General features: G+C 32.2%; 5 protein-coding genes across 5 annotated transcripts; all 5 read right to left on the reverse strand.

The window, feature by feature from the left end:
- Positions 1–2,947: 2,947 nt before the first annotated feature.
- On the reverse strand, positions 2,948–5,197 carry LOC104802936 (myb-related protein 330-like). The gene is made up of 3 exons (XM_010526770.2): positions 4,975–5,197; positions 4,213–4,342; positions 2,948–3,739 (listed from the first exon to the last, which is right to left on the reverse strand). The coding sequence occupies exons 1-3, from the start codon at positions 5,105–5,107 to the stop codon at positions 3,070–3,072; spliced, it is 933 nt and encodes a 310-aa protein (XP_010525072.1). The 5' UTR covers positions 5,108–5,197; the 3' UTR covers positions 2,948–3,069.
- Positions 5,198–7,120: 1,923 nt separating this feature from the next.
- On the reverse strand, positions 7,121–8,390 carry LOC104802937. Its single transcript, XM_010526771.1, has 2 exons — positions 8,381–8,390; positions 7,121–7,912 (listed from the first exon to the last, which is right to left on the reverse strand). Exon 2 carries the CDS (start codon positions 7,819–7,821, stop codon positions 7,243–7,245), a length of 579 nt encoding a protein of 192 aa, XP_010525073.1. The 5' UTR covers positions 7,822–7,912; positions 8,381–8,390; the 3' UTR covers positions 7,121–7,242.
- A 137-nt stretch (positions 8,391–8,527) lies between these two features.
- LOC104802938 (myb-related protein 330-like) lies at positions 8,528–10,777 on the reverse strand. Its single transcript, XM_010526772.2, has 3 exons — positions 10,555–10,777; positions 9,793–9,922; positions 8,528–9,319 (listed from the first exon to the last, which is right to left on the reverse strand). Exons 1-3 carry the CDS (start codon positions 10,685–10,687, stop codon positions 8,650–8,652), a joined length of 933 nt encoding a protein of 310 aa, XP_010525074.1. The 5' UTR covers positions 10,688–10,777; the 3' UTR covers positions 8,528–8,649.
- A 1,922-nt stretch (positions 10,778–12,699) lies between these two features.
- Positions 12,700–13,295, reverse strand: LOC109116193. The gene has a single exon (XM_019201161.1). It carries the CDS (start codon positions 13,203–13,205, stop codon positions 12,822–12,824), a length of 384 nt encoding a protein of 127 aa, XP_019056706.1. The 5' UTR covers positions 13,206–13,295; the 3' UTR covers positions 12,700–12,821.
- A 2-nt stretch (positions 13,296–13,297) lies between these two features.
- LOC104803126 (protein ODORANT1-like) lies at positions 13,298–14,925 on the reverse strand (the record flags this gene model as incomplete). Its single annotated transcript, XM_010527002.2, has 3 exons — positions 14,699–14,925; positions 13,937–14,066; positions 13,298–13,466 (listed from the first exon to the last, which is right to left on the reverse strand). Coding segments are annotated over exons 1-3 (432 nt in total), but the record flags the coding sequence as incomplete, so codon positions are not given.
- Between the last annotated feature and the right edge of the window lie 323 nt (positions 14,926–15,248).

Genomic DNA, 15,248 nt, shown 5'->3' on the forward strand with positions numbered 1-15,248 from the left:
ATATATATATATATATATATATATATATATATATATTGTGTGTGTGACATAAGCACCATTACATACGATTTTTTTTTTTTGCTACCCTTCCTGTGCAAACTGCAACTAATTAATTGGTAATAAGCTTTTGTAAAGCTAATGTTGAAATGATAATTAATTATAACACTTTTCTAAAGTTTCAATTTATTAATTCGTTCTTTACTCTTTCACAATCATGTTTGTTGCTTACATTTAATCTCTCTACCTAATCAATAGTCTAAAACCGCACTTCACAAACAAAGATGGTTACGTAATCATGGTTAAATGGCGACGTGGTATCTCTCTGCATGCATTTACGAATTGTTTTTACGAGCCATATTAGAGAAATGAGAAATTATATTATCTAAAACTTTTGTAATTAGCGAGTGAATCTGTTCCAATCGGTGGACCAACCGCAATTCAGTGTGGCATTATACACCATTTTCTGTCAAATTATAGTTTAATTACAAGCTCATGTTGATTTTATATATATATACACACTCGTATGGGAGTTTCATATTATTAGCATATAATATTGAATTTATTACGAGGGAAATTACGTAAACTCCGTCATGAATAATGCATATATATTCTTCTGAAAGGAGAAGTATAAATTTGTTTAAATTAATATTCATAGTAAAACTTATCATAATTGTATAAATATTTATAGGAGAGGAATACCTCATTCTCTATATTATAAACCCTCTTATCATTGCAAGTTTACGTGATCAAATCCATATATAATGGTTGCTTGTTCAACCATGCATGCTTATCCTGTAACTAGTGGGCGAGTGATCCTCTCTTGTCTAGGGTATTGTTCTCTGGGTGTCTGGTCGACCGTTCGATTTCAGCTACTGGAGAGGGATAGGGTATTTACTGTTGAGAGGGTGTTGCTCTCTGGGTCCTGTCGTTTGTCACTCTAAATGCTATTCCCAGACCTAAAAAGATATAGGTTGGACCGAAGGTCCAGGTGAACCTCTCAGTTATCAATAAAAAAAATCATGCATACTTGATTAATTAATTTTAAATATATATATACATAATAGGAAAAATAAATATTAAGAAGGATATATCAAGAGGACCACCACCAACTTTGAATATGAAAGATTGAAAACATTTGGTTGGTGGGATTTAATTATTACGCAAAAGATTCAGTGATCGTTTCCATGAAGATAGTGATGTGTTTTGGTGGAAGTCTTGGGCCCTCAGATATCGTCACGATGACGCCATCGTTGCGTCATTTATATCTATAAATTTCAAAAATCTATATTATTATTTTCACTACTCTACTTAATTACGCAAATATGAAAAGAAAAAAAAAATGATATCTCTAGTTTGATTAACATAATTCCTCTCGACAAAATAATCATCTTTATAATCCTTTCACGGATGACTGCGCAATACAAATATTTAACTTAATTTTAATTGGATTCTAAGCCTTTACACTAATTTTAATATAGCATGATATCTTTTTTTGTTAACTAGCATAATATCAGATAGAAAACAAAAGAATATACATATATATAACGAATATACTTTCTCAAATGCGAAAATAATAATTGAATATTCTAAAAATATTATGAAATTGCCACGAGTCTGGTATAATAATAAATTCGAATATCAGATATACCAAACATAAAAAAGGTCAAAGATTATATACACAAATATATAATGTAAAATTGACACAATAACTCCCACGTAAATTGTTATAATCTTTACATACTTACATATCATATAATAAATAGTCACAATAAGGTAGTTAATTACCGAAATATTTGTCCTGTTAAGTTATATATTTCTTGTTTATTTTTTTTTTCCGAAACCCACCGATGTTGAACTCCCCCTTGAACCGATCAGATTCGGCTCGTTTATCTTCTATGCATGGTTTGCTGGTTATTACGCAGGATTGAGAGTTTACTGTCGGTATACTGACTGTCCGGCTTGAGGGCCGGGGCCCGGTCCGAAGGACCGTGTAGTAGGTTTCCACTATTATAAAAAAAATATATATATTTTTTTGTTTGACATTTTCAATGTTATTAATAGAACTTAAAAATATTAATTGATTAAGGATCTTGGTTTGATCCGTGATATGTAATATTTTCAAAGAGGATTACTTTTTCTAAGATCAAAATAATTTTTATTTAAAATTTACTAGGTATTTTTGTTTTTATAATTTAAATCCAATAAAAATTGATATAAAATAAATATTTTAAAATATTATCGAATTCTGATAAAATCTAATTTAAACTAAAATTTAGCATAAAAGTTGGATATTTTATCATTATAAAATATAAAAACTTACAAAATATCAAACTCGAATCGAGTCCTCAATATTCCATTTTAAATCAAGTCAATTGTTGAGATTTAAGCAAAGAGAAGATAGAATGAGAAAGAAAAAATGTCCACAAACTATGTTATTTCCAACTTATGAAATCGGTCTATAAATTATTGGTCCCACCTAAACGCGTTGATTTTCTGCTTCAATTTCTACTATGTTTTTTCATAAATGAGTTAATTACATATTCATAAAAATATATGCATTTAACAATATATATATATATATATATATATATATGAATAATATAATTTTTCACACACAAATATGTATATATATTTCTAATTCGTAGATTAATTAAATGATGAGTGTGTAATAATAATTTTTTATAATTAAAAAATTCACCGTATTTTTCAACCGATCGGGAAAATTCGATTGAATGTATTTTTTTTTTAAGTTTGAGTCCAAATCAAACGTTTTTTAATCATCCACTATGAGTTTTTCGATAATTATTAAGACGGAGTGGATATGATTGTCTTAAGCTTACATATATAATCGTAATGAATTCGATTAAAAAATACTTATAAAATAGTCAAAATATATCCGATTAGCCAATTTAAATTATATAATGTGCATATTCAAAGTCGTCTTAAAAAATGGAAAACGACGTTCACAATTGCACACTTTATTCCTTGTATTTACACCTCTAATTACCAACACCAAATTACAAGTTAAAACCCCACTTCAAGAACAGAAAAAAATAAATAAAAATAAAATTAAAGAAGATGAGAACCGAGAGGAGCCCACGTGTCCAAAACCGTTTTTGGACACTCACTCCCAACAAAATCATCATTCAGAAGAAAATCCAAGCTGTCGCCTAAGTCATTGTCCCACAAGAAGTTCATCGTATCGACAGCGTTCTTGTTCTTGTCGATGTCACCGTCAGACAGAAGCCACTTGAAATCATCCAGAAACTCCATCTCTTCCGGAAACTTCGAAGTACCGTCGCCAGATGAAGCGCAGGACGATGAAGACGACGAAGAAGAAGATAATCCGCAGCTGTTACTGTTAATACAGCCAGGAGGCATGGCCAAGATTTCATCCGGGTTCATCAATGGAACCTCGTCAACGCAGATTCCTGCATTCTGGCCGATGCCCATTTGATCCAAATCTCTTTCTTTATCCGGGTGGTTGATCAATAATCTCACGCTTTCGCGTTCTTGATGCTCTTGGGTTTCTCCATTTCTGTGTTCTTGAGGTTTCTTGAGAGGCTTTTTCTTGCCCGGTTGGGGTTTCGGAGGTTGAGAAGCCTCTTCCTCAGACAGAGGCTTGTGGGTCACGGGATCAATCCCCATTTTCCTCAGCTTTTTCTTTATGTGCGTATTCCAATGGTTCTTTATCTCATTATCCGTTCTTCCTGGTAATTGAGATGCAATCTTTGACCATCTGAGAAACAGTTAATTAACAGTTAACGGATCAGTAAATATACGTATAAAATAACCTTGGAGTGTGAAGACTTTGTATGTGCGTAATTAGTCCAAGTGGGGGGTTTGATAACGACACACCCTTCTTTATATATATATATATATATCATATATAAACTTGTAAATTGAACCATAAGGGTCCAAATCATTGAATAGTGACAAAAAAGAATAATACTAGTAATACGAGAGACTAGTCAATTTAATTATACATCAGTTAGTTAACATGTCAAAGTTGTTGTAGGTAACTATTGTAGTCCAATGATATATTCCTCGTACCTAAAACAAAAAAACAAAATCAAATCCTATTGGAAGTTGGTAAAATCTTTCATAGTCAGTCCAAGGACTGTTTACAAATGGTTATAAAGTTGAATAAACATTTAAATATATATATATACATATAAGTACATATAAAAGGAGAAAGGATAGAAAAAGAACCTGTTGCCAAGTTGGACATGAAGGTCGATGACCACTTGTTCTTCGTACTCAGATAAAAGTCCTCTCTTCAAATCCGGTCTGAGATAATTCGTCCATCTTAATCTGCAGCTTTTCCCGCACCTTAACAATCCTGCATTTGTTTATTATAATCTCATCAATTTTTACTGCAGATTAAGATAAATTAGTTTATTAATCAAATCACGAGCCGCATAAAGGGAGAAGAAATTTCCCCTTGACAATTATAACAATGGGAGTCTTAATTCTTATTAAAATTCCAATATATATATGTATATATGTGTGTGTGGGTGTATATATAATATATACGTATTAGGTAGAACTAAAATATTTGTTTGATAGTTAAGCACAGTATTATAGTATATATGTGTCTGAGAGATCATGAATTCCAAGAAATATAACCGGAATTTTCCCTGCAACTCTTTTTCTTTTCTGAAAAACAAAAATAGTTGTTAAAATAAGGTCGTAGAATATATGGAAAAATATGTTAAAAAAATATGAGGAGTTTTAGAGAGAGAGAGACCAATGAATCCGAATTTTGGAGGAGAAAAAAAAATATATAAAAAGTTCAAAAAAAATCGAATATGTTTTTACCGTAGATTCCAGATTATCTTAATATCATCATCGCTCAAATTTTGTTTATATTAGACATAGATTTCCCAAATAAAACATAAAGATTCTTCAAATAAAACATAAAGATTTTCCAAACAATGAACACTGTGTGTAGAGAGAGAGAGAGAGAGAGACCGGCAAGCTTAGGAACAGCTCTCCAGCAACAATGGCCGTTAGTGAGGATGAAGTTGATGAGCTTCTTGTCTTCTTCAACAGTCCATGGCCCTTTCTTCAACCCCACTTTGTCACAGCATGGTTGCCTCCCCATTCTCCCTCTCCCTCTCTCTCTCTCTCTATATATATATGTATATGCTCAGTACTATGAAAGCTATACTCAACCACCTATATATATAGAGTGAGAAAGAGAGAGAGAGAGAAAGGAGGAGGTCTTATTTGAGAGTACCAATCCAAAGGGCATACATACTCTTATGACCATTGTAACCAAAATCCATGCCCCTCGTGGACCCACATTTCGTTCTCCTTCTATCTTCTCTATTATTTTTCAACCATATAAAATTTTATATATACCTTCCACATTAATTTTCCCTTACATATCACTTGAATCGCATTTGGTTAAAACGTATTTGTATTTCTCCAATGTATAATAGCCATTTTATAGGCTTATACTATGTTTATACGAACTAACTGTATGATATGATCATTTTATATGCTAAATATTGGGTACAATAGTATTATTTTTGTCTATAATATTTATTTGCACTAAAACCAAACTTTATGATATCGAAATACGTCATTACAATACTATTAACCTAATTTATATAAACTGAAAAATGATCGTGGAGTGGAATATTACGTCGGATGACATGTTATAAGAGTAAAAACATATATATAAATAAATATATAATTGAGGGAACGAAAATAACGTGATTATATCAGTTTTGTATTGTTGTATTTGTTTGTTTAAAAAAGGGTAAAAAAAGACGATGGCTGCAAGATAATGAGGAACAGAAGAGGGTCTCTGGGTTTCGAACACGTGTCAAAGATTATATACACAAATATATAATGTAAAATTGACACAATAACTCCCACGTAAATTGTTATAATCTTTACATACTTACATATCATATAATAAATAGTCACAATAAGGTAGTTAATTACCGAAATATTTGTCCTGTTAAGTTATATATTTCTTGTTTATTTTTTTTTTCCGAAACCCACCGATGTTGAACTCCCCCTTGAACCGATCAGATTCGGCTCGTTTATCTTCTATGCATGGTTTGCTGGTTATTACGCAGGATTGAGAGTTTACTGTCGGTATACTGACTGTCCGGCTTGAGGGCCGGGGCCCGGTCCGAAGGACCGTGTAGTAGGTTTCCACTATTATAAAAAAAATATATATATTTTTTTGTTTGACATTTTCAATGTTATTAATAGAACTTAAAAATATTAATTGATTAAGGATCTTGGTTTGATCCGTGATATGTAATATTTTCAAAGAGGATTACTTTTTCTAAGATCAAAATAATTTTTATTTAAAATTTACTAGGTATTTTTGTTTTTATAATTTAAATCCAATAAAAATTGATATAAAATAAATATTTTAAAATATTATCGAATTCTGATAAAATCTAATTTAAACTAAAATTTAGCATAAAAGTTGGATATTTTATCATTATAAAATATAAAAACTTACAAAATATCAAACTCGAATCGAGTCCTCAATATTCCATTTTAAATCAAGTCAATTGTTGAGATTTAAGCAAAGAGAAGATAGAATGAGAAAGAAAAAATGTCCACAAACTATGTTATTTCCAACTTATGAAATCGGTCTATAAATTATTGGTCCCACCTAAACGCGTTGATTTTCTGCTTCAATTTCTACTATGTTTTTTCATAAATGAGTTAATTACATATTCATAAAAATATATGCATTTAACAATATATATATATATATATATATATATATGAATAATATAATTTTTCACACACAAATATGTATATATATTTCTAATTCGTAGATTAATTAAATGATGAGTGTGTAATAATAATTTTTTATAATTAAAAAATTCACCGTATTTTTCAACCGATCGGGAAAATTCGATTGAATGTATTTTTTTTTTAAGTTTGAGTCCAAATCAAACGTTTTTTAATCATCCACTATGAGTTTTTCGATAATTATTAAGACGGAGTGGATATGATTGTCTTAAGCTTACATATATAATCGTAATGAATTCGATTAAAAAATACTTATAAAATAGTCAAAATATATCCGATTAGCCAATTTAAATTATATAATGTGCATATTCAAAGTCGTCTTAAAAAATGGAAAACGACGTTCACAATTGCACACTTTATTCCTTGTATTTACACCTCTAATTACCAACACCAAATTACAAGTTAAAACCCCACTTCAAGAACAGAAAAAAATAAATAAAAATAAAATTAAAGAAGATGAGAACCGAGAGGAGCCCACGTGTCCAAAACCGTTTTTGGACACTCACTCCCAACAAAATCATCATTCAGAAGAAAATCCAAGCTGTCGCCTAAGTCATTGTCCCACAAGAAGTTCATCGTATCGACAGCGTTCTTGTTCTTGTCGATGTCACCGTCAGACAGAAGCCACTTGAAATCATCCAGAAACTCCATCTCTTCCGGAAACTTCGAAGTACCGTCGCCAGATGAAGCGCAGGACGATGAAGACGACGAAGAAGAAGATAATCCGCAGCTGTTACTGTTAATACAGCCAGGAGGCATGGCCAAGATTTCATCCGGGTTCATCAATGGAACCTCGTCAACGCAGATTCCTGCATTCTGGCCGATGCCCATTTGATCCAAATCTCTTTCTTTATCCGGGTGGTTGATCAATAATCTCACGCTTTCGCGTTCTTGATGCTCTTGGGTTTCTCCATTTTTGCGTTCTTGAGGTTTCTTGAGAGTCTTTTTCTTGCTGTGTTGGGGTTTCGGAGGCTGAGAAGCCTCTTCCTCAGACAGAGGCTTGTGGGTCACGGGATCAATCCCCATTTTCCTCAGCTTTTTCTTTATGTGCGTATTCCAATGGTTCTTTATCTCATTATCCGTTCTTCCTGGTAATTGAGATGCAATCTTTGACCATCTGAGAAACAGTTAATTAACAGTTAACGGATCAGTAAATATACGTATAAAATAACCTTGGAGTGTGAAGACTTTGAATGTGCGTAATTAGTCCAAGTGGGGGGTTTGATAACGAATATATATATATATATATATATATATATCATATATAAACTTGTAAATTGAACCATAAGGGTCCAAATCATTGAATAGTGACAAAAAAGAATAATACTAGTAATACGAGAGACTAGTCAATTTAATTATACATCAGTTAGTTAACATGTCAAAGTTGTTGTAGGTAACTATTGTAGTCCAATGATATATTCCTCGTACCTAAAACAAAAAAACAAAATCAAATCCTATTGGAAGTTGGTAAAATCTTTCATAGTCAGTCCAAGGACTGTTTACAAATGGTTATAAAGTTGAATAAACATTTAAATATATATATACACACACATATATATAAAAGGAGAAAGGATAGAAAAAGAACCTGTTGCCAAGTTGGGTGGATATGATTGTCTTAAGCTTACATATATAATCGTAATGAATTCGATTAAAAAATACTTATAAAATAGTCAAAATATATCCGATTAGCCAATTTAAATTATATAATGTGCATATTCAAAGTCGTCTTAAAAAATGGAAAACGACGTTCACAATTGCACACTTTATTCCTTGTATTTACACCTCTAATTACCAACACCAAATTACAAGTTAAAACCCCACTTCAAGAACAGAAAAAAATAAATAAAAATAAAATTAAAGAAGATGAGAACCGAGAGGAGCCCACGTGTCCAAAACCGTTTTTGGACACTCACTCCCAACAAAATCATCATTCAGAAGAAAATCCAAGCTGTCGCCTAAGTCATTGTCCCACAAGAAGTTCATCGTATCGACAGCGTTCTTGTTCTTGTCGATGTCACCGTCAGACAGAAGCCACTTGAAATCATCCAGAAACTCCATCTCTTCCGGAAACTTCGAAGTACCGTCGCCAGATGAAGCGCAGGACGATGAAGACGACGAAGAAGAAGATAATCCGCAGCTGTTACTGTTAATACAGCCAGGAGGCATGGCCAAGATTTCATCCGGGTTCATCAATGGAACCTCGTCGACGCAGATTCCTGCATTCTGGCCGATGCCCATTTGATCCAAATCTCTTTCTTTATCCGGGTGGTTGATCAATAATCTCACGCTTTCGCGTTCTTGATGCTCTTGGGTTTCTCCATTTCTGTGTTCTTGAGGTTTCTTGAGAGGCTTTTTCTTGCCCGGTTGGGGTTTCGGAGGTTGAGAAGCCTCTTCCTCAGACAGAGGCTTGTGGGTCACGGGGTCAATCCCCATTTTCCTCAGCTTTTTCTTTATGTGCGTATTCCAATGGTTCTTTATCTCATTATCCGTTCTTCCTGGTAATTGAGATGCAATCTTTGACCATCTGAGAAACAGTTAATTAACAGTTAACGGATCAGTAAATATACGTATAAAATAACCTTGGAGTGTGAAGACTTTGTATGTGCGTAATTAGTCCAAGTGGGGGGTTTGATAACGACACACCCTTCTTTATATATATATATATATATCATATATAAACTTGTAAATTGAACCATAAGGGTCCAAATCATTGAATAGTGACAAAAAAGAATAATACTAGTAATACGAGAGACTAGTCAATTTAATTATACATCAGTTAGTTAACATGTCAAAGTTGTTGTAGGTAACTATTGTAGTCCAATGATATATTCCTCGTACCTAAAACAAAAAAACAAAATCAAATCCTATTGGAAGTTGGTAAAATCTTTCATAGTCAGTCCAAGGACTGTTTACAAATGGTTATAAAGTTGAATAAACATTTAAATATATATATATACATATAAGTACATATAAAAGGAGAAAGGATAGAAAAAGAACCTGTTGCCAAGTTGGACATGAAGGTCGATGACCACTTGTTCTTCGTACTCAGATAAAAGTCCTCTCTTCAAATCCGGTCTGAGATAATTCGTCCATCTTAATCTGCAGCTTTTCCCGCACCTTAACAATCCTGCATTTGTTTATTATAATCTCATCAATTTTTACTGCAGATTAAGATAAATTAGTTTATTAATCAAATCACGAGCCGCATAAAGGGAGAAGAAATTTCCCCTTGACAATTATAACAATGGCAGTCTTAATTCTTATTAAAATTCCAATATATATATGTATATATGTGTGTGTGGGTGTATATATAATATATACGTATTAGGTAGAACTAAAATATTTGTTTGATAGTTAAGCACAGTATTATAGTATATATGTGTCTGAGAGATCATGAATTCCAAGAAATATAACCGGAATTTTCCCTGCAACTCTTTTTCTTTTCTGAAAAACAAAAATAGTTGTTAAAATAAGGTCGTAGAATATATGGAAAAATATGTTAAAAAAATATGAGGAGTTTTAGAGAGAGAGAGACCAATGAATCCGAATTTTGGAGGAGAAAAAAAAATATATAAAAAGTTCAAAAAAAATCGAATATGTTTTTACCGTAGATTCCAGATTATCTTAATATCATCATCGCTCAAATTTTGTTTATATTAGACATAGATTTCCCAAATAAAACATAAAGATTCTTCAAATAAAACATAAAGATTTTCCAAACAATGAACACTGTGTGTAGAGAGAGAGAGAGAGAGAGACCGGCAAGCTTAGGAACAGCTCTCCAGCAACAATGGCCGTTAGTGAGGATGAAGTTGATGAGCTTCTTGTCTTCTTCAACAGTCCATGGCCCTTTCTTCAACCCCACTTTGTCACAGCATGGTTGCCTCCCCATTCTCCCTCTCCCTCTCTCTCTCTCTCTATATATATATGTATATGCTCAGTACTATGAAAGCTATACTCAACCACCTATATATATAGAGTGAGAAAGAGAGAGAGAGAGAAAGGAGGAGGTCTTATTTGAGAGTACCAATCCAAAGGGCATACATACTCTTATGACCATTGTAACCAAAATCCATGCCCCTCGTGGACCCACATTTCGTTCTCCTTCTATCTTCTCTATTATTTTTCAACCATATAAAATTTTATATATACCTTCCACATTAATTTTCCCTTACATATCACTTGAATCGCATTTGGTTAAAACGTATTTGTATTTCTCCAATGTATAATAGCCATTTTATAGGCTTATACTATGTTTATACGAACTAACTGTATGATATGATCATTTTATATGCTAAATATTGGGTACAATAGTATTATTTTTGTCTATAATATTTATTTGCACTAAAACCAAACTTTATGATATCGAAATACGTCATTACAATACTATTAACCTAATTTATATAAACTGAAAAATGATCGTGGAGTGGAATATTACGTCGGATGACATGTTATAAGAGTAAAAACATATATATAAATAAATATATAATTGAGGGAACGAAAATAACGTGATTATATCAGTTTTGTATTGTTGTATTTGTTTGTTTAAAAAAGGGTAAAAAAGACGATGGCTGCAAGATAATGAGGAACAGAAGAGGGTCTCTGGGTTTCGAACACGTGTCAAAGATTATATACACAAATATATAATGTAAAATTGACACAATAACTCCCACGTAAATTGTTATAATCTTTACATACTTACATATCATATAATAAATAGTCACAATAAGGTAGTTAATTACCGAAATATTTGTCCTGTTAAGTTATATATTTCTTGTTTATTTTTTTTTTCCGAAACCCACCGATGTTGAACTCCCCCTTGAACCGATCAGATTCGGCTCGTTTATCTTCTATGCATGGTTTGCTGGTTATTACGCAGGATTGAGAGTTTACTGTCGGTATACTGACTGTCCGGCTTGAGGGCCGGGGCCCGGTCCGAAGGACCGTGTAGTAGGTTTCCACTATTATAAAAAAAATATATATATTTTTTTGTTTGACATTTTCAATGTTATTAATAGAACTTAAAAATATTAATTGATTAAGGATCTTGGTTTGATCCGTGATATGTAATATTTTCAAAGAGGATTACTTTTTCTAAGATCAAAATAATTTTTATTTAAAATTTACTAGGTATTTTTGTTTTTATAATTTAAATCCAATAAAAATTGATATAAAATAAATATTTTAAAATATTATCGAATTCTGATAAAATCTAATTTAAACTAAAATTTAGCATAAAAGTTGGATATTTTATCATTATAAAATATAAAAACTTACAAAATATCAAACTCGAATCGAGTCCTCAATATTCCATTTTAAATCAAGTCAATTGTTGAGATTTAAGCAAAGAGAAGATAGAATGAGAAAGAAAAAATGTCCACAAACTATGTTATTTCCAACTTATGAAATCGGTCTATAAATTATTGGTCCCACCTAAACGCGTTGATTTTCTGCTTCAATTTCTACTATGTTTTTTCATAAATGAGTTAATTACATATTCATAAAAATATATGCATTTAACAATATATATATATATATATATATATATATGAATAATATAATTTTTCACACACAAATATGTATATATATTTCTAATTCGTAGATTAATTAAATGATGAGTGTGTAATAATAATTTTTTATAATTAAAAAATTCACCGTATTTTTCAACCGATCGGGAAAATTCGATTGAATGTATTTTTTTTTTAAGTTTGAGTCCAAATCAAACGTTTTTTAATCATCCACTATGAGTTTTTCGATAATTATTAAGACGGAGTGGATATGATTGTCTTAAGCTTACATATATAATCGTAATGAATTCGATTAAAAAATACTTATAAAATAGTCAAAATATATCCGATTAGCCAATTTAAATTATATAATGTGCATATTCAAAGTCGTCTTAAAAAATGGAAAACGACGTTCACAATTGCACACTTTATTCCTTGTATTTACACCTCTAATTACCAACACCAAATTACAAGTTAAAACCCCACTTCAAGAACAGAAAAAAATAAATAAAAATAAAATTAAAGAAGATGAGAACCGAGAGGAGCCCACGTGTCCAAAACCGTTTTTGGACACTCACTCCCAACAAAATCATCATTCAGAAGAAAATCCAAGCTGTCGCCTAAGTCATTGTCCCACAAGAAGTTCATCGTATCGACAGCGTTCTTGTTCTTGTCGATGTCACCGTCAGACAGAAGCCACTTGAAATCATCCAGAAACTCCATCTCTTCCGGAAACTTCGAAGTACCGTCGCCAGATGAAGCGCAGGACGATGAAGACGACGAAGAAGAAGATAATCCGCAGCTGTTACTGTTAATACAGCCAGGAGGCATGGCCAAGATTTCATCCGGGTTCATCAATGGAACCTCGTCAACGCAGATTCCTGCATTCTGGCCGATGCCCATTTGATCCAAATCTCTTTCTTTATCCGGGTGGTTGATCAATAATCTCACGCTTTCGCGTTCTTGATGCTCTTGGGTTTCTCCATTTCTGTGTTCTTGCGGTTTTGGTGTTTGGGAGGCTGAGAAGCCTCTTCCTCAGACAGAGGCTTGTGGGTCACGGGATCAATCCCCATTTTCCTCAGCTTTTTCTTTATGTGCGTATTCCAATGGTTCTTTATCTCATTATCCGTTCTTCCTGGTAATTGAGATGCAATCTTTGACCATCTGAGAAACAGTTAATTAACAGTTAACGGATCAGTAAATATACGTATAAAATAACCTTGGAGTGTGAAGACTTTGAATGTGCGTAATTAGTCCAAGTGGGGGGTTTGATAACGAATATATATATATATATATATATATATATCATATAGAAACTTGTAAATTGAACCATAAGGGTCCAAATCATTGAATAGTGACAAAAAAGAATAATACTAGTAATACGAGAGACTAGTCAATTTAATTATACATCAGTTAGTTAACATGTCAAAGTTGTTGTAGGTAACTATTGTAGTCCAATGATATATTCCTCGTACCTAAAACAAAAAAACAAAATCAAATCCTATTGGAAGTTGGTAAAATCTTTCATAGTCAGTCCAAGGACTGTTTACAAATGGTTATAAAGTTGAATAAACATTTAAATATATATATATACATATAAGTACATATAAAAGGAGAAAGGATAGAAAAAGAACCTGTTGCCAAGTTGGACATGAAGGTCGATGACCACTTGTTCTTCGTACTCAGATAAAAGTCCTCTCTTCAAATCCGGTCTGAGATAATTCGTCCATCTTAATCTGCAGCTTTTCCCGCACCTTAACAATCCTGCATTTGTTTATTATAATCTCATCAATTTTTACTGCAGATTAAGATAAATTAGTTTATTAATCAAATCACGAGCCGCATAAAGGGAGAAGAAATTTCCCCTTGACAATTATAACAATGGCAGTCTTAATTCTTATTAAAATTCCAATATATATATGTATATATGTGTGTGTGGGTGTATATATAATATATACGTATTAGGTAGAACTAAAATATTTGTTTGATAGTTAAGCACAGTATTATAGTATATATGTGTCTGAGAGATCATGAATTCCAAGAAATATAACCGGAATTTTCCCTGCAACTCTTTTTCTTTTCTGAAAAACAAAAATAGTTGTTAAAATAAGGTCGTAGAATATATGGAAAAATATGTTAAAAAAATATGAGGAGTTTTAGAGAGAGAGAGACCAATGAATCCGAATTTTGGAGGAGAAAAAAAAATATATAAAAAGTTCAAAAAAAATCGAATATGTTTTTACCGTAGATTCCAGATTATCTTAATATCATCATCGCTCAAATTTTGTTTATATTAGACATAGATTTCCCAAATAAAACATAAAGATTCTTCAAATAAAACATAAAGATTTTCCAAACAATGAACACTGTGTGTAGAGAGAGAGAGAGAGAGAGACCGGCAAGCTTAGGAACAGCTCTCCAGCAACAATGGCCGTTAGTGAGGATGAAGTTGATGAGCTTCTTGTCTTCTTCAACAGTCCATGGCCCTTTCTTCAACCCCACTTTGTCACAGCATGGTTGCCTCCCCATTCTCCCTCTCCCTCTCTCTCTCTCTCTATATATATATGTATATGCTCAGTACTATGAAAGCTATACTCAACCACCTATATATATAGAGTGAGAAAGAGAGAGAGAGAGAAAGGAGGAGGTCTTATTTGAGAGTTCCAATCCAAAGGGCATACATACTCTTATGACCATTGTAACCAAAATCCATGCCCCTCGTGGACCCACATTTCGTTCTCCTTCTCTCTTCTCTATTATTTTTCAACCATATAAAATTTTATATATACCTTCCACATTAATTTTCCCTTACATATCACTTGAATCGCATTTGGTTAAAACGTATTTGTATTTCTCCAATGTATAATAGCCATTTTATAGGCTTATACTATGTTTATACGAACTAACTGTATGATATGATCATTTTATATGCTAAATATTGGGTAC

This window comes from Tarenaya hassleriana, unplaced genomic scaffold (genome assembly GCF_000463585.1).
Source record: "Tarenaya hassleriana unplaced genomic scaffold, ASM46358v1 Cleome8, whole genome shotgun sequence".
Taxonomy (NCBI): domain Eukaryota; kingdom Viridiplantae; phylum Streptophyta; class Magnoliopsida; order Brassicales; family Cleomaceae; genus Tarenaya; species Tarenaya hassleriana.